Source organism: Garra rufa, chromosome 1, assembly GCF_049309525.1.
Source record: "Garra rufa chromosome 1, GarRuf1.0, whole genome shotgun sequence".
Classification (NCBI taxonomy): Eukaryota; Metazoa; Chordata; class Actinopteri; order Cypriniformes; family Cyprinidae; genus Garra; species Garra rufa.
The window spans coordinates 15,371,191-15,391,017 of NC_133361.1; the positions used below are offsets into that span (position 1 = coordinate 15,371,191).

The following is a 19,827-nucleotide window of genomic DNA, read 5'->3' on the forward strand; positions in this document are numbered from 1 at the left end:
AGCCTGAGGCTTTTAAAGTAAAGAGGCTTTAACATTTGCCAAAAATAGAACGTGTTATATTAAAAACAAACAAGCAAACCCTTCCCAGATTTAAAAAAGTAACGTAACGCATTACTTTTCATAAAAAAGTAACTAACGTAATTAGTTACTCTTTTAGGGGGTAACTCGATATTGTAATGCGTTACTTTTAAATGTAACTTTCCCCAACACTGTTTGTAACAGCATATTTGTAGTTTAATAACATGTAATTTATTATAACGACAAATAAACGTAAATTTAACCCGACGTTTTACTAGCGACTTCGCTTCCGCGTCACACATCAACAGCAGTCACATGACTCCTCATTTTCGTTCCATTGGACTCCTATATAACGGCCTCCGCCCCACCTCTGGTATCATCCGCCCCAGTGGCCTAATGGATAAGGCACTGGCCTCCTAAGCCAGGGATTGTGGGTTCGAGTCCCATCTGGGGTGAAGCTTGTTTTTTCTTTCTTTGGCGTCTGTCAGTGTTCATTGTGTCATTCAGTGTGTGTCAGTCGCGTCTTATAAACGTAGTTTCACGTTACCTCGCCTTGTATCCGCGAGGATCGCTTTGGGATTTAGTCATGTTTTGACATAAGGAAGCTCTTTGCTGACGGACTTCCCACTTTATTTTCAGTTTCTGTGCTGCGCGTGACTGAACAACGACACAAACATGACAAACAGCGGCGTTTGTGTTTTAATTCTCGCTTGTTTTGCTGCAACAGCGAGAAGCGACAGTAAGTTACTCGTTTGTTTCACCTTGACTTTCATAAAGCTGGTGTTTCATATCGTGAAGTGAATGTTCTCTATGTTTATATGGCCATGTGTTCATTAGAAATCTGCAAATCTGCATCTGATCTCTTTAAAACACTCTTTTGTTTTGTTCATAACAGTGAAGTGTGCTTTAAGTGAGTTAAAGAGGAATTGTCTGAGTCTGCAGGTTTGCGCATAAACTGGAGAAGCACATGATCCTATAAAACTCAATTTGAAATCTGATGACTGCAGTTACTTCATGGTTACTTAACAAAGAGATCAAGTTAAAGGGAAATATCATATTTGTGTTCCCCACAGAAAGTTATTGATAGAATAGCATTGCACAATTATAAAATAAAAGGATCTGAAAAAAAAAAAGAGTTTGAGAACATATTGCAGAGCTTTAAGATTTATATTTACATTTATGCATTTAGCAGCTTAAAATGGTTTATTTAAAGTATTACAGTAATATTATTAAATGTTATTTTATTTAAATTTCACATAATGACCATAGATTTATTTTCTTAGCTAACGGGGTGCCAATAAAGTACTAAATATATTACATTGTCTTCTCACATTTAAGGCATTAAATTTATCTTTCTCACATATGCCAAAAATGGCATTAAGTGTTTTTAAGGAAGTAGCAGACGCCCACATGAGTCATAAGAATCATTACCTTGTTTTTGGTGCTTTTTTGATATTAAAGGACCTTTTCACCTCCAGAAAAAAAGTTTACAGATAATTTACTCACCCCCTTGTCTTTCGAGATGTTCATGTCTTTCTTTCTAAAGTCGTAAAAAATAGTTTTTTTGAGGAAAATATTTCAAGAATTTTCTCAATATAGTGGAAATCTATGGTGCCTGCAAGTTTGAACTTCCAAAATGCAGTTTAAATAGACACTATACACTTTTTATCCACAAATGCTTGTCTTGTCTTGCTCTGCTTTTTTCCCCAAGCATGTTTTAACAATTCCAAACCACATTAATCTTAATAACTACTATTGATTTAGTATTTAATCATTTAAATGTTATATAATTGTCCATGAAAAACTAATAAGTGGAAAACTTCTTATATCCAGGTGTGCATGATTATTAGGCATGTTTTCTTTTAATAAAATGAGCCAAAATGAGATTTAACTCCGACTAAAAGTAAAAAAAAAAAAAAAAAAAATTAAATGCCCATGAGAAGAATGCAATACTAATGCAACGTTAAAAGGAACACTCCACTTTTTTTGGGAATAGGCTCATTCTCCAACTCCCCCCGAGTTAATAAATTGAGTTTTACCGTTTTGAAATCCATTCAGCCGTTCTCCTGTTCTGGCGATATCACTTTTAGCATAGCTTAGCATAGATCATTGAATCCTATTAGACCAGTAGCATCACGTTCAAAAATGACCAACGAGTTTCGATATTTGTCCTATTTAAAACTTGACTCTTCTGTAAATCGTGTACTAAGACCGGTGGAAATGCAAAGCTGCGAGTTTCTAGGCTGATAAGATTAGGAACTACACTTCCATTCCGGCGTAATAGTCAAGGAAGTTTGCTGCCGTAATATGGCCGAAGCAGGAGGAGTATTATCAGAAATTAGTTCCCAGCTAGTTTAGCATGTGCATTGTGCACATGTGCTGCGTGGTATTACTGCTCCTGCTTCGGCCTTATTACGGCAGCAAACTTCCTTGACTATTACGCCAGAATGGGAGTGTAGTTCCTAATCTTATCAGCCTAGAAAATTGAAGCTTTGCATTTCCGCTGGTCTTAGTACACGATATAACTACAGAAGAGTCAAGTTTTAAATAGGACAAATATCGAAACTCGTTGGTCATTTTTGAACGCGATGCTACTGGTCTAATAGGATTCAATGATCTATGCTAAGCTATGCTAAAAGTGATATCGCCAGAACAGGAGAACGGCTGAATGGATTTCAAAACGGTAAAACTCAACTTATTAACTCGGGGGGAGTTGGAGAATGAGCCTATTTCCAAAAAAAAGTGGAGTGTTCCTTTAAGGCATGACCATTGGGCAACAAAATGCTTGTTAATATTAATGTGAAGAATTAGGTGTGAAACCATCAGGAACCATTTAGATTCCATTGCCACCATTTTCCAGAAATGCAGCCTACCTGGAGTCTCCAAAAGAGCAGGTTCTCAAAGACTTTGCTTTGGTAAAAATCCTAAAAAAATGACCCTCACTTAATAAGAATAACATGCTGTAGTGTTGTGAAATGCATGAAATATGTTGTATAAGCTTTATGGACAGATAAGTTGAAAGTGACTTTTGAAGGACCAGCGTCACATCCTCTTACCACTGTTTAAAGAATTTATCTTCCAGGATCTGAAAGTAAGTTTTGGGAATTAATTTTCAGTCTCATATCCTTAAAGTCCGTCTTGCAGAGATGGACTAAAAATGAAATCCCAAAACTTGCTGTCAGATTCTGGAAGATAAATTCTTGTGGTAAACAGTGGGACAAGAGGATGTGATGCAGGATTTTCAAAAGTCACTCTCAACTTATCTGTCTATAAAGTCTTTATGTATTTCACAACACTTCAGCATGTTATTCTTATTAAGTGAGGGTAATTTTTTTTTTAGAAACCTGAGACACATTGCACTTATGGAGACTCCAGGTAGCTTGGTGGTGCAAGAGACTAAAGGTTCTTAATGGTTTCACACCTAATTCTTCACCTTAATTCTTAAGTCTTTGGCAGGTAACATGTCTTTTCTTCTCCACCTGTTTTTTCTGACTGTGCTGGCCCAATAAGCATTTCGCTGCCCAATGGTCATGCCTTAACTTTGCAAAATCTACTATTGCATTAGTATTATATTCAATTTAATAATTTTGGACTTTTAGTCTGAGTTAAATCTCTTTTGGCTCGAAAACGCCTAATAATTATGCACAACTGCACTGTAAAAAAAAAAAAAAATGCTTTTCTTACTTAGAATTTTTGTCTTGTTTCTTGTCAAAATATCTTATTCTTAAATCAAGAAGGATTTTCTAGACAAGTAAAAATTAATATTCAGAAGAAAAAAAAACAGAAAAATGAAGTGTGTTCTTGTTCGAAACAAGTTAAATAATCTGCCAGTGGGGTAAGCAAAATAATCTTGCTTTCTGTTGGAAATTAGATTATTTAGCTTGTTCTAAGCAAAAACTCACTTAATTTTGACTTGCGTGTGTGTTTTTCTGAAAACAAGACACGTTTTTACTTCTCTAGATTAGAAAATTCTTCTTGATTTAAGAATTTTTCTATATTTTAGCTGGAAACAATACAAAAAATCTAAGTAATAAAATATTTTTTGCAGTGTGAATAGTTTTTCACTTTTAGCCTTTGTGGACAGTTATATATCACTAATAAATGATTAAATACAAAATCAATACTAGTTATTAAGATTGATGTCGTTTGGAATTGGCAAAATGTGCTTGGAAAACCAATATGACCAGAATATCAACTTGGCTAATAATTCTACATGCACTGTAGAAAATAACAGATCATTTTGCTTCCTCGGCTGGGATTGTTTAGAGCCCTTTGAAGCTGCATTTAAACTGCATTTTGGAAGTTCAAACTCAGGGGCACCATAGAAGTCCACTGTATGGAGAAAAGTCCTGAAATGTTTTCCTCAAAATCCATAATTTCTTTACGACTGAAGAAAGAAAGACATGAACGTCTTGGATTACAAGGGGGTGAGAAATTTTTCAGTGCATTTTTGTTCTGGAAGTGAACTGCTCTTTTAATGTTGTGTGTTTTTGTTTTTAATCCAGAGGTGCTGAAGGCCACAGCATACTGGGACTCGACCCATAAGGTGGTTCTGCTGAAGGAGGGCGTTCTGGACAAGCAGGGCGACGCGTACGGTTACTATAATGACACTCTGTCTTCCACGGGATGGGGCGTGCTGGAGATCCGCGCCGGATACGGACAGACGGCGGAGCCGGACGACGTCACCATGTTCACGGCGGGATATCTAGAGGGTTTTCTAACTGCGCCGTGAGTGCCTGTAACACCACACTATCTTCATCTTCTAAGGCAGGGTGGGGAACGTTGAACTTGGAAGGATTTAGTGCCAACCCTGGAAAAAAAAAATACCAACCTCAATCCTGAAAACCTTGATTAGCTTGTTCAGGTGTGTTCAGGACACCGGCCCTCAAGGATCAACGTTCCCCACCCCTGATCTATGGCCATCAAGCCTTGAAGAACCTGTTTCATTCAGATGTTGTGAAAGCCAGTCACTTCCTAATTTTATTCTGAAATCATTTCCTGCCACATCATTGTTTTCTGTTCCTAAGAAGTACTAAAAATGGTCATGATTCAGTTTTTCATGATCATTTTAGACCTCCTTTCTGACCCTTACTGTTTAACTGAAATGTTTCTGCTGCAATCACAAAGTCAGTCTATTTAAATATATGACTGTTCATATGTAAGTGAGCCCTCGGGTGATCGGCATGTGAAATGAGTATTAATGATTAGAGCTCAACCGAGCTCCGATTAATCTGCATCAATAGTTAATTGGTGGAACTATCCGGTATTGGCCAAAATTCAGTGCGGATAGTTTTTTGGGGTTGAGTCCGTTGCTAGAGAAGCTGAAAAGGTCCTCATTAAACAGCAAAGTCCCTGTAGTCTTTGTTAAACAGCACAAGAGCGGCCTCTAGTGGCGTAAATCACTGACAGCACGTGCAGTTTGTTTGGACACGTAACTAGGGTGACCATACGTCCTCTTTTAACCGGACATGTCCTACTTTTTGGCTATAAAATTATGTCCGGGGGGATTTTGTAAAATATCATAAAATGTCCGGGGTTTTTTACCTCATTTCACTGACCGTCATTAATTCAACACTTTAAATGCAGCCACTGCCCACCGGCATTATTCTGAGGTACCTGTCTAATGACGTGAAGACCCAGTTGTCAAAATTAAACAAACGAGGAGCTGCCCTGCAAAAGCTGTGTGTCACTAACATGCCGAAACGCAAATGTAGTTTCACAGACGAATTGCAAAAAAAAAAATACCCGATGTTCATTCGTGGTCGTTATAAATGGGAAGCATTGTGCACCATCTGCACCTATGCTGCCCTCCAAAGGCAAAGTGCAGTAACTACACCAACACTGAAACAGAAAAATGCCTTTAAAGTTTTTAGGCCAGCTAGTCAAACATGTTGACACTCTTGTTTCTCGGAAACACTCTCGTTTCTTTGGGACAAAATTGATCAGGAGACTTTGCCACAAGACAAAACATAAAGGGGGGGGGGGGGTGCATCCTGGGGAGGGTGTCCTCTTTTTGGATTCTCAGAATATGGTCACCCTAACGTAACAGAGCAGGACACTTCAGAAATTTAAAACATCGACAAATGTCGTCTAGATTTGTTCACTAGATCCTGCATTAGTGGAGAAAGGACAGCAGTGTACTTTTGACCCATTTGGTGATGAAATGAGCGAATAGATCGCCGCTTGAATTGAAAGCGACACATCTTTCCGCGTGTGTGATACCAGATAGCTGTGTGTTTTGCCCGGTGTGTGACTAACATATTTTGATTAGATAATCACAAATGTTCTAGAATAGATCCAGTTAGATTGTGAAAGTACACAATATTTCTGTATGCATGTAATTTCAATACCGTGGCCTTTGTGTAGACATTTAAAGGCCGGGACACACCAACCCGACGCCAACCAACTAGTGCCGACGAAAGCCGACCGTCTTGTCGCCTCTAGTCGGCTGCGTCTGCGGGCGTCTGGGCGATTAAACTGAGCTCGAACACACCGAACTGACAAAACCCGACTGCAAACTAGAAGGTGCTTTCTGCGCATGCGTGAGGAGATATACCGTTGCGTACCTGCAGATGGCAGTAGTCTGTATTTTCATTCCAAGAAGAGAACCCGGAAGAACCGCTGCACGGTTTGCATAGCATTTTCTATTATGTCGTACAGCGCTGGCCTGTCTTGGATCAAATTGATCAGCTCGCCTTCAATAGCTTCGCTCCAAACAGCCATAGTTGGTTTAGAATTGTGCAAATTGCGAAATGATGACAGCGAGCCGGTTCCCTCTTGACTCTTTCCTTTGCTTGTTACGTCACTTCACGTTCAAGTCCTCCACGCGCTCTGATTCGATGTCTGAACAGCCAATCAGAGCGCTCTCATTCCCAGACGGCCCCGACAAGCCCAACGCCGATTCAACATGTCGAATCGGGCAAACTTTGTCCGACGCGAGACCGACGAAAGCCGACGAGAGCCGACGTGCGGAACACACCGAGCCTTAAAGATGACCATCTTTAGCTTGACTGTTGATGTAATGGTAACACTTTAAAATATGAGTCCGTTTGTAACATTTAAGATTGATAAAAGCTGTAGAATAGAGATGTTCCTTGTTAGCATGTGTTTGAGCACTATTTACTTTCCATTCGGTATCCATCAGTTGATTAATCGGTATCGGCCAGTGTGGTCCAACCTAGCTATCGGTATTGGTTGGCTATCCTTTATTAATGATTGCATTCAAGTTTGGGTGTATGTTTTAGTCCGTCATTAACAGGTTTCTCAACTCTGGTTATTATCATTAACTACAACAAAAAACATATTTATTATAATAAGGCCAAAACGTAAACGTAAATATGAGATCAAAAACTTGTGAAGAAATTAAATGTTGTTTTGGCAACTAACTGAAATACAACTGAAATGATTCCTAAATATTAAATAAATACATAAATAAAATGACTAAAGCATAAGAGAATTACACAAAATAAATATACTGATATACTGTGAAAACAGTCCAAATTCACACCCAAAGTTTAAGTATTCCATAAAAATATTTATTTATTTGTAAAAAATTGTAAAAGTATATTTTGGCTAAAATGTAGTTTTTATTCTTGAGTTTGATATGAGTAGAAAATGTTGAGATTAATAATAATGACCTTAAAGGAACACTCCACTTTTTTTGGAAATAGGCTCATTCTCCAACTCCCCCCGAGTTAATAAGTTGAGTTTTACCGTTTTGAAATCCATTCAGTCGTTCTCCTGTTCTGGCGATGTCACTTTTAGCATAGCTTAGCATAGATCATTGAATCCTATTAGACCAATAGCATCGCGTTCAAAAATGTCCAACGAGTTTCCATATTTGTTGTATTTAAAACTTGACTCTTCTGTAGTTATATCGTGTACTAAGACCGGCGGAAATGCAAAGCTGCGAGTTTCTAGGCTGATAAGATTAGGAACTACACTTCCATTCCGGCGTAATAGTCAAGGAAGTTTGCTGCCGTAATAAGGCCGAAGCAGGAGCAGTAATACCACGCAGCACATGTGCAAATTCTAAACTAGCTGGGAACTCATTTCTGATAATACTCCGCCTGCTTCGGCCATATTACGGCAGCAAACTTCCTTGACTATTACGCCAGAATGGGAGTGTAGTTCCTAATCTTATCAGCCTAGAAACTCGCAGCTTTGCATTTCCACCGGTCTTAGTACACGATATAACTACAGAAGAGTCAAGTTTTAAATAGGACAAATATGGAAACTCATTGGTCATTTTTGAACGCGATGCCATTGGTCTAATAGGATTCAATGATCTATGCTAAGCTATGCTAAAAGTGATATTGCCAGAACAGGAGAACGACTGAATGGATTTCAAAACGGTAAAAATCAACTTATTAACTCGGGGGGAGTTGGAGAATGAGCCTATTTCCAAAAAAAAAGTGGAGTATTCCTTTAAGCACTAAAATGACTACAAATAATTTAAAAAACAAACCAACAAAGAAACTGTTTCTAAATTAATAAAAAAATATAATACTAAATGAATAAAAGAAAAAATGGTAACACTTTATAATAAGGTCTCATTTGTTAATGTAAGTTCATATATTAACTAACACGAATGAACAATGAGCAATACATTTATTACACTATTCATTAAGTAAGAAATAATTGATGATGGGCCATTGAATTCTTTGCATTATTTTTGTAGAATTCAACAGACCGAAGTCAATTATTCTACTTATACTATGGTTACCACACCCCAAGACATCGATCAGATGATATATATCAAATATTCGTCTGGATTTTGTCCTTAAAACGCTATTTAAATGGCAAAATACATGGGGGAAAAAGCGTGTTCAGTAATCATCCTTCAACCCAGTGTGTAATTTTGTTCGGCTTCAGCCAAGAATTTTCATTTCTGTGCATCCCTATTTATTTGAGCTATAATGTAGAACTTGTATTTTGTGTTTCAGGCAGATTTTTGATCATTACACCAACATGTACCCGCAGCTGATCGAGAATCCCAAAACGCTGGTGGCCGTGAAGCGCTACATGGCGTAAGTGACGTTTCCCTGTATGTTTGTGTGTTCATCTGCTCAGTAAAGGCTGTGTTGTTGATCGTGTGGTGTTTTGTAGTAAGCAGGACGACTGGACTCGCCGTCAAGTGAAGCGTAACACCACTGATCCTCTGTGGATTCACACGGGTCTGATTCTGGCGCAGCTGGACGGACTGCAGGCCGGAGTCACCCAATGGGCCAAACAACACGGGAGGACGGTGAGACGAGGAAGAGCAGCTCATCACTCCATGTTAACAGGGTTGAGATACTTAACTGGGAAGATAGTTTGCATCTGAAAAGAGTTTTATTAAGGCGTACTTATTACTTTAAAAATTGCTTTACTGTCTAAAAAGTATTTTAAGGCTCCTTTTTTTTAACATCTACTATAAACATTTTAAAAGAGTTTGTTTTATCATTTTACATGCCTTTTAAAAAGGACTTCTAAAGGACATCTAAAACTAAAAATGAGTTAAACATTCATTTGAGTTAAACATTCATTTATTTCCTTTATTTTTCATATTTCTTACTTTAAAAATTGCTTAAACATTTAAAAAGTATTTGTGTTTTAAAGGCTCTGTTTGCTTTATTACCAATTTACATCAAACTTGCATTAAAAATGAAAATGATTTTTTTTTAAAAATTATAAAATAAATAAAGCTTTTCGTATGCTTAATTTTCAATGCAGGATTATTGTCAATTGGTAAAATAAAGGAAATGGAGACTTAATTTTTTTGTTAGTGTTTAAGTCATTTTTTGAATAAATAAAAAAAGAGCATTAATTAAAATGAAATTCTTTTTAGCTGTTTTTCTTTATTTATATTTATTTAACCAATTTTTTTTATTATAAAATAAAAAAAAGTTTCCTATTTCTTTTTTTCCCTATTCTCTAGCACTGCATATGAGTTTTTCTGCTTTTTACTAACACTGTTTCATGTATTTGTCCCATTTCTCACTTTAAATATGACTTGAGCATCTAAAAATACCTTTTTTAAGGGTTTGTTTCCCTTATTTGTCTTATTTCCTACTTTAAGAGTTCCGACTAATTTTTTCCTCTTTTTGTATATATTTCTTACTATAAAAATGAGTTAAACATGTTTCATTAAGGACCTATTTTGTTCTATTTCTTACTTTAAAAATGGTGCAAACATTTACAGTGTTTTTATTTGTTTTATTAAAGCTCTGTTTTCTGTTACTTTTCCTATTTCCTACTTTAAACATTCTAAAAAAAATTCAAAAAACTTTTTTTAAGGCTCCATTTGCTTAATTCATCTTATTTCTTACTTTAAAATGATGTGAACATCTACAAATAGTTATAATTTGTTTTTTATTGTTGCTCTGCTTCCTGTATTTTTCTTATGTAATGTACAGATAAATCTGTTTATTTAAGTGAAGGTTTATTAGTACTAGTTGGTTTGTTTGAGTTTGTGTCTCATCTCTGAATCATGTTTTCATCTGTTGAGCTGCTTTGATCAGATGTTTACTTGAGTTTCTCTCTGTAGCCTCTGTCCCAGTTTGCCATTCAGTTCTTGAATGCGGTCGGTGATCTGCTGGATCTGATCCCGGCGCTGGTTCCCAGTGAGACGTCCGGCTTTAAGTATAAAGCTCCTCCGATGGGCCACTGCTCTGCGCTCATAAAGGTATCAAATATACATCATAAAGGACATCAGATATCAGCTAATGTGATGGTTTCTCATATCTGCTGTGTGTTTCAGATGTTGCCTGGCTTTGAGAACCTGTTGTTCGCTCACTCCAGCTGGTACACATACGCCGCCACCATGCGCATCTACAAACACTGGGACTTCAAACTGAACGAACCACATACAGCCACAGGAAAACTCTCCTTCAGCAGCTACCCTGGTACACAAACACATTCATTCACTCACTCACTTGCTTACTCAATCAATAAGTCACTCACTCATTCACTCACTCCATAATTCATTCACACGTTTACTTACTAATTAAACAATTCCCTTATTCATTCATTCATCCGTTGACTCATTCACTCACTTGTTCACTTAATTATTTATTTGTTCAAACAATAATTTACTAATTCACTCCATTCACTTCACTTATTTTTTCGTTCACTCATTCACTCGCTTGCTCACTTACTCACTGACCCATTCACTCCATTCACTCGTTTACTTGCTCATTTAATTGTTCATTCATTCACACAATTAATTAATCATTCATTCATTGACTTCCTCACTCATTCATTCATTTGCTCACTCAATTATTCATTTACAAGATACTTCACTCATTTGTGACCCTGGACCACAAAACCAGTCATAAGTGTAAATTTGTCAAAATTTAGATTCTTATGTCATCTGAAAGCTGAGTAAATAACCTTTCCATTGATATATTGTTTGTAAAAATAGGACAATGTTTGTCTGAGATACAGCTATTTGAAAACCTGGAATCTGAGGGTGCAAAAAAATCTAAATATTGAGAAAATTGCCTTAAAAGTTGTCCAAATGAAGTTCTTAGCAATGCATAGTACTAATCAAAAATCAAGTTTTTATATATTTATGGTAGAAAATTTACTAAATATCTTCATGGAACATGATCTTTACTTAATATGCTAATGATTTTTGGCATAAAAGAAAAATCGATAATTTTGACCCATACAATGTATTTTTGGCTATTACTACAAATATACCCCAGCGACTTAAGACTGGTTTTGTGCTCCAGGGTCACATTTATTCATTCACTCATTCATTCAATTATTCATTCACTCACTCATTCATTCATTTGCTTAATGCATGCACTCACTCATTCACTCAATAATTCACTCATACATTTACTCACTGATTCACTCGCTCATTCACTAAATTATTCACTTTCTCGTTCACTCACTTATTCATTCACTCACTCACTCAATAATTCACTTTCATTCACTTCATAATGCACTCACTCACTTATTCATTTGTTCATTCTCTCACTTATTTACTCTATGCATTTTCATTCAATCACTCATTAATTTCACTCACTCATTTATTCATTTACACATTTCTTCTCTCACTTAATTATTCATTCGTTCACAGGATATTTTACTCCTTCATTCGTTCACTCATTCACTCACTCACTCACTCACTTCCTCACTCTGTTCATAAGACATTTTACTTGTTCATTCACTTGCTCACTCAGTCATGCACTCATTCATTCGCTCATTAATTTATTCACTTACTCACTTATTTACTGAATAATTCACTCACTTATTTACACACTCATTTATTCACTCACTCAATTACTCATTTGTTCACACAACAATTTACTTGTTCATTCACTCACTCACTCATTCACTTACTCCTTCATTTGCTCACTTATTCATTCACTCACTCCATTCACCCATTCATTCACTCTCATTAATTTGTTTATTCACTTATTCACTGTCATTCACTTAATTATTGATTCATTCACTGATTCATTTACTTATTTTTTTCACTCACTCACTCACTCACTCACTCACTCACTCATTACCTGAATAGTTCACTCACACATTCATTCCCCTCATTCATTCATTCATTTATTCATTCACTCACTTGCTCACTCGATTGCTCATTTGTTCACACAGTAATTTACTTGTTCATTCACTCACTCATTTACTTACTCCTTCATTTGCTCACTTATTCATTCACTCACTCCGTTCACTCATTCATTTGCTCACTTAGTCATGCACTCACTCACTCATTAATTAGTTTATTCTTTCACTTATTCAAACTCATTCACTTAATTCATTCACTCACTCATTTACTTATTTGCTCACTCATTCATTCACTCACTCACACACACACACACACACACACACACTCATTCCCCTCATTCATTCATTCACTCATTTGCTCACTCAACTGCTCATTTGTTCACACAATAATTGTTCATTTACTCGCTCACTTACTCCATTTGCTCACTTATTCATTCACTCATTTATTTGCTTGCTTATTCAAATGAATGAAGTTGTTTTTATTTATTTATTTTTACTAGCAGGCAGTAGTGTGTGGTTTGTGCAGTAGAGTATATAAATGGCTGATGACTGTAAATGTGTGTTCAGGGTTTCTGGTGTCTCTGGATGATTTCTATCTGCTGGGCAGCGGTTTAATGATGACTCAGACCACCAACAACGTCTTCAACACCTCGCTGTACTCCTACATCACTCCTGCTAGTCTCTTCTCCTGGCAGAGGGTTCGACTGGCACACGCACTGGCTAACACCGGAGAGCAGTGGGCCAAAACCTTCTCCAAATACAACTCTGGTCAGAAATCAACATTTATTCATTTGCAGTTTCTAATAAAGCGGCTGATCTGTTGGTTTTATTGTGCTTTTGTGAGTGTTCAGTCTGGACTCTTTTTGCTCCATCATGCGGGTTTCTCTGATCCTGTGCTGAATCTGTCCATCAGGGACGTATAATAACCAGTACATGGTCGTGGACGTCAGTAAAGTGAATCTGGGCAGCAGTCTTGAGGACGGAGCGCTGACTGTAGTCGAGCAGATCCCGGGACTGGTGGAGTATTCAGACCAGACACAGACGCTGCGCAGAGGTCAGACTGCAATAGACTTTCATTTCTTTTTGACTTTGGGGTGAAATGAAGCTTGGACGTGTGGATCTTCTGTTATAGTAAATGTATGCTTCTGCAGGTTACTGGCCGTCCTACAATGTGCCGTTCCATCGTAAGATCTACAGTCTGAGCGGATATGAGCAGATGTGGAAGAAGCACGGCGAGGACTTCTCCTACGACCTCTGCCCTCGTGCCAAGATCTTCCGCCGCGACCAGTCGTCCGTCGGCGATCTGAAATCCCTCAAACACATCATGAGATACAATGGTAAATAATGGTCACAACATTTGCTAACTCCTCACGAAGTCACTGCAACAGTTCACCCCTTTATGTGACCAAGTTTTAAGAAATGATAACCGGTCCTAGGATGTGTTCACCTGTGTTGTTTTCATCAACGATGATGATGACGAAATCATTTAGTTGACGCCACTTTTTTTCATGACGATACCGAGACGATGACGAGATAAAAATGGCTCTTTGATGACTAAAACATGACGAGACGTGTGTGAGTTTTCGTTGATGAGAATAGACGAAAATGTTAGTGGGTGGTCCGTCAGACGTTTGTGCATGCCAATTAAAACCTAAAAAGTAGCTGCCGCTATGGCAAGCCGTTTTAGCATTAAATACTCTTTGCCATACTAGTATGGCAAGCCGTTTTAGCATTCTATCCTTGTTTGGTTACTCCCACCACCTGGTGTGCAGCACACAACGTGCTCAACACGTCACATTGTTGTCACTCAGACAGACAGACGATTAACCATGATGGCGGCAGTTCGCACACAGGGTGGTCGCAAATGGCGAGAGAACCTATGGGTGTATTTCAAATATGTCTTTTATGTCTAAAACCATTCCTTCATTATTGTAATAGTCGATCCGGAATTGTGTTGAACTATAGATCTGCTATTTTCACAACTTATAAGTGACACTACCAAACAGCAAAATACTTACTGACCTACAATAATTTGTTAAAAGACTACTTTTTCCCCTTTTTTTTGACTAAAACTAGACTAAAACCTTTTTGACTTTTCGTCGACTAAAATTGGACTAAAACTATCACATATAGAAGTGACTAAAATTTGACTAAAACTAATAAGCATTTTAGACCAGAAGACTAAGACTAAGACAAAACTTAAGATGGTTGTCAAAAGCAACACACGTTTGTTGTTTGGTTTGTTTGGTTCATTTGTCTGAACCAAAAAGGACAATTATTTATTTGGTCTTGGTCCGCTTAGCATTCACATTGGCATTTTTGACAGTGAACCTAAAGCAGGGTTCATACAAGGTGCTTCAAGTGCTTTAAGTTCTTGAAAACCCTTAAAAATAGCAATATTCCTAAAGATGTGTTTGAAAAGTGCTTGAATTATTGAAAGACAATGTATCTATGAAATAAGTGTTTTCTTTTTCTTTTTATATATCCATACCATCTTTTCAAGCAAAATTCACACAATTCAATAAAAGCAGAAAAAAAAACAGCAACTTAAAAAAAGTACAGTAGTACAGACAGTGTCATGTAAACATGGCTAAAGATGCAAAAAGAGAAACAGATGAACTGAATCAATTGAGTGAGTTATTTACGCTGGGACCATTTGGTTTGATTCAATCTTTTGATCATTCATTTTAAGCGATTCACTAGCAAAAAAAGAGAAATTAAAAGCCAATTATTTTTTTTATGTCAACGTTGCTTGTAATGATTTTAAAAGGCATGTAATGATAGGTGAACGTTTTTTGAAACTCCAAATCAGTTTAACCACTGCGTTGCAAAATGATTTTAATTATTTTAATATTATTTAGTTTCTAGATGACTGACTTGTAAGCCTAGTCTAAACCTATTATGCAACTGGCCACAGGACATGATTTTACATTTAATTCACACACACACACACACACACACACACACACACACACACACACACACACACACACACAAATATATTATCCAGTGTCACTGTGTGCAATATTTTGAATATATTTTTATGTTTGTTTAAAATTTTCATCTTTATTAATTCTTTAATCTTTTTTTTTTTATGTTTAACACTTTTATTTCATTTTTAATTTGAGTTATTTGAATACTTAAATGTAAACTAAATGAAAATTAGATGCAAGTCAAATTAAATATTAAATAGTTATTTTTAGGGCCGGGACTTTAACGCGTTAATTTAGATTAATTAATTACACAAAAATAACGCGTTAAATTTTTTTAACGCATTTTAATCGCACTTAGTTTTGCACCGCGGAACGTTTCTCACTGGATGAGATTCGGCGGACCGATTATACTGGAGCACCAACTAGCGTTCAGACAAGCTTCGTCCGTCCTAAATAGTATTGTATGTCCCAAATCGTAGTATGTTTAAAAAAGTATTCCAAAGATTCCCGGATGGTCTACTACTTAACGATCAATGCACACTCTTAACTGCTAATATTGCCCGCAACACACTGCACCGTGAACGAGGATTCGATTAGAACTACAAACACGCATAAAAAGTGTTAAACAACTACAAACATGGAGGATATGCGCGACCAACGGACAGGTAGAGAAAGGGGTTTGAGTGATAAATAATCAGTGTGTAACCTGATAAAAACTATTTTTGAAATGTTATCCGCGTTATATTCCATGTGCAGCAACATTTATAATGATAGGTTTGGTCATTAACGTTTAAATGCATAATTAAGCAAACACAAGAGCAGAGTTCTCGGCATGAAAGACTCGTTAAAGAACGTGCCTCTTGCTACACTTAATGGCAATATTGCACTGGTCTGTTGGACTTGGTTGAACAAAAATAAACAATATTTTGTTGCTTAAGCTTATGTATTCAGTCATTATTCAATGGTATACTAAAAATCCATGTAAAAATCTTACTTCTCACTGTTCTCAGGTCAAATATTTATATGCGATTAAAATGCGATTAATTTCGATTAATTAATTACAAAGCCTCTAATTAATTAGATTAAATTTTTTAATCGAGTCCCAGCCCTAGTTATTTTTAGTATTTAAATATATTTTTTTGTGTTTTCTATTTTCATTTGTGTTTTACTACTTGTGTCTATACTTATTTTTATTGTTATTTTAGTTGTGTCTTGTTGGTTCTAATTAATTTTAGTTTTAGTTATATTCAAATTAAATGTAATAAAGAGAAATTTTGCCTCGGCAATTAGCTAAAATAATAAGTTCATGTTATTTTAATATTTTATTTCGGTTAACATTTTTCATTTTTACTTTTTTTTTTTTTTGGTTTGGTTACCGATAATAACCTAGTCGTATTTACAATAAATGAAATGTATTGCAATGTAAAATGGTCACAGTAAAATACAACATTAAAACATAATAGCTTATTTTAGTTTCTATAGAATGAATGCAAATTATTAAATGTTTTTTAATTTTTTTATGGCAAGTAACATTTTTTTTTAATGGTTTTAGGTTTGCTTAACAAACAAACAAACAACAAATACATGCATACATACATACTTCAATAAAAAATAGCTTATTTCAGTTTGATTTAAGTTTCCATAGAAATGAATAAAAGTACATAGTAAATTTTGCATTTAAGCCTCACGTAGTAAACGCCATTATCATATTTGAATGTTTGTATAATGATAACACCTGTCAATCACTGTCTCCTCCTGTCAATCATCATGTCAATCTGTCATTAGATTATAAGAACGACCCGTACTCACAGGGCGACCCGTGTAAGTCCATCTGCTGTCGCAACGACCTGCGGGATAAAAATGCCAGTCCTGACGGATGTTACGACACAAAGGTCAGCTTACCTCCTCTCATTAACCAATCAGATCGAGTCTTCTGCTCTTCTGACGCTCTGGTGTTCTCCGGTCAGGTGACAGATCTGCGCATGGCTCAGGAGTTCGTGGCGGAGGCGCTGAACGGCCCGACCACAGAAGGAGGGCTTCCCGTCTTCTCCTGGGAGATGTTCAATAGCACGTCCCATCAGAGTCTTCCTCTGAAATACAACTTCAGCTTTGTCCTGATGCAGCCGCTGCTCTTCAGCCCCTGAGGATCATAGGATTTCACTTCTGGCCCTCTTTTGAACTCTGTATGCCACATCTAGCACCTAAAACCAATCTGAACTCTTGAATCTTTCCATGCAGCATTTATTTTGAGCCATAAAATCAGCACTTAACTCTACAGCTGCCTTCTGACAATCAGTCCAAGACTGTTTGCGTCTCTTTTGAATGATAGATTGAGTAAATCATAATGCTTTAGTGCCCATTTTCAACACAAGATTAAAAAACATTGCATTGGTAAATCATAACTGCCATTAATAATAAATGACATAACTTGAAATTATGAGATATGCCAAGTCAAAATTGTAAAATGTCAAAAACGTCAATGTGTTCTAACACAAGCTTGAGGTAATGTTTGACATTATAGCACACTAAGTTGAAATTGGCACACTAAATCATGATTATGAGGTAAAACATTACAATTAAAAATAAGTCAAAATTTATATATTAAGTCATAATTATGATATAACATGCAACATTAAAATTCTAACATACTAGGTCGAAATGTAAAATTATGACATACTAAGATATAATTTTGAGGTAAAATGTAAACGCATTTTGAAACGCTAAGTTGAAATTGACATACTACACTGTAAAAAGTTTTCACCAGTTTCAACTTAAAAAACTTAAGCAGCTGCCTTAAAATTTTAAGTTAAATCAACTTAAAACTACAAGTCATTTCAACTCACGACAAAAAAATGAGTTAAAAGGACTTGTACTATGAAGTTGATTTAACTTAAAATTTGAAGGCAGCCGATGAACTTACGTTTTTAAGTTGAAACTGGTGAAAACTTTTTACAGTGTAGGTCAAAATGTACATACTAAATTACAATTATGAGGTAAAGACGAAAGTACGGCATACTTTAATTGCAATTGAGCTGAAAAGTCTATGGTACAACATGCTAAGTCATAATTTTGAGGTAAAAGGCGAAATTATGGCTTACTAGGTCGAAAATCACGTACTACGTCTCACAGTTTTTTATTTTGTGAATTTCAACCTAGTAAGACAATTTCGCCCTTTACCTCAAAATTATGACGTAGTGTGTCGTACTAAAGACTTTTCACTTAAATTTTAAAATTTAGTATGCCATTCTTTTGACTTTACCTTAGAATAATTTAGTATGTAAATTTTGACCTAATATGTGAATTTCTCTCTGTGTCTTAATTTCAGCATTTTACAACATAATTATGACATAGTATGTACATTTTCAATTTGTCTCATTGTTTTAATGTTTTACCTCTTTTACCTTTATAATTATGACAAATCAAAATTTACACACTTGGTCATAGTTATGGTGTAAAATGCTGAAATTATGACATATAGAGTTGAAATTGAAGTCATAATTATGAGGTAAAACATCAAAACTATGAGACAAAGTCAAAATGTACATACTTTGTCATAATTTTGGTGAAAAATGCTGAAATTACGACATATGGAGCTTAAATTTACATACTTGACACTTTACCTTATAAATGGTATTTGGTATGTCAATTTTTACTTTTCATCTCATAAATATAACTTTAAATGTCACAGTTTTAACTTTTGTGATAATTATGATTTACCAAAGCATGATTATTTTTTTTCTGTCTTTTCAGAAATGGTGTTCCATAAATTACTGCAATACAAATGAGCATCTTAAAAAGGGAGGACGTCGATATCTTGCTAATGAACAACACAAGCTGAAAAGTTTCTAGTGTAAATGTAAACGGCAGGAATGTTTTGTCTGTTGCTGTGACATTTTTTTTAGATCTTTTCTCTCAGGGAAGGTGACTCAGAAGTGCCTTTGTTAGTATTCCAATGTCTTTCACTTTCAGCTCTGAATGTCATCGCTGTCACAATCATGTTTGTAATCTGATGATTTTTCGCTTTGATTCGACCAATGAATGAATGAACACAAGCCTCAACCTTTGTCAGTGTTTTTGTTGGATACAGGTGAACTAAGTTTAAATTTTTATTTTTTTCCTCTGCAAGTAGCAGTTCCTCCTACCTGATAAAATATTTTTTATTCAGTATAACTTGAAAAAGGTATGTTCATCCAAAGTTTCCCTTACTTCCATTGTTTTTTTTTTTATGTTTTTTTAAGATTGCATTTTTTTTCCCCTGTGACTTTTCCAGGTCTAAAAATCACAGTTCTAATATTCTCTTTTATACAGTAGAAGTCAAAGGTTACAGACACCTTGCAAAATCTGTAAAATGTTAATTATTTTATCA

The 19,827-nt window shown here is 35.9% G+C and overlaps 1 protein-coding gene and 1 non-coding gene across 3 annotated transcripts; both read left to right on the plus strand.

The window, feature by feature from the left end:
* The first annotated feature begins 400 nt into the window (after nucleotides 1-400).
* Nucleotides 401-473, plus strand: trnar-ccu (transfer RNA arginine (anticodon CCU)). Its single transcript has one exon. It is a non-coding gene; the product is annotated as a tRNA-Arg (tRNA).
* On the plus strand, nucleotides 411-19,520 carry plbd1a (phospholipase B domain containing 1a). Of its 2 annotated transcripts, none has more exons than XM_073847970.1 (12): nucleotides 411-757; nucleotides 4,524-4,746; nucleotides 8,964-9,047; nucleotides 9,127-9,265; nucleotides 10,547-10,684; nucleotides 10,760-10,904; nucleotides 13,096-13,296; nucleotides 13,442-13,582; nucleotides 13,680-13,865; nucleotides 17,247-17,353; nucleotides 17,429-17,644; nucleotides 19,212-19,520. In XM_073847970.1, the coding sequence occupies exons 1-11, from the start codon at nucleotides 694-696 to the stop codon at nucleotides 17,603-17,605; spliced, it is 1,605 nt and encodes a 534-aa protein (XP_073704071.1). In that variant the 5' UTR covers nucleotides 411-693; the 3' UTR covers nucleotides 17,606-17,644; nucleotides 19,212-19,520. The 2 variants fall into 2 exon arrangements, with proteins under 2 accessions (XP_073704071.1, XP_073704080.1); XM_073847979.1 differs by having other exon boundaries at nucleotides 423-470; nucleotides 658-757; nucleotides 17,429-19,520.
* Nucleotides 19,521-19,827: the final 307 nt, after the last annotated feature.

Bases quoted from the DNA above. Each gene is read 5' to 3' on its own strand.
- plbd1a (XM_073847970.1), top strand. From the start codon at position 694: ATGACAAACAGCGGCGTTTGTGTTTTAATTCTCGCTTGTTTTGCTGCA. The intron at 13,583-13,679 runs GTCAGACTGCAA...ATGCTTCTGCAG, and splicing joins GACACAGACGCTGCGCAGAG to GTTACTGGCCGTCCTACAAT. The intron at 13,866-17,246 runs GTAAATAATGGT...ATCTGTCATTAG, and splicing joins ACACATCATGAGATACAATG to ATTATAAGAACGACCCGTAC.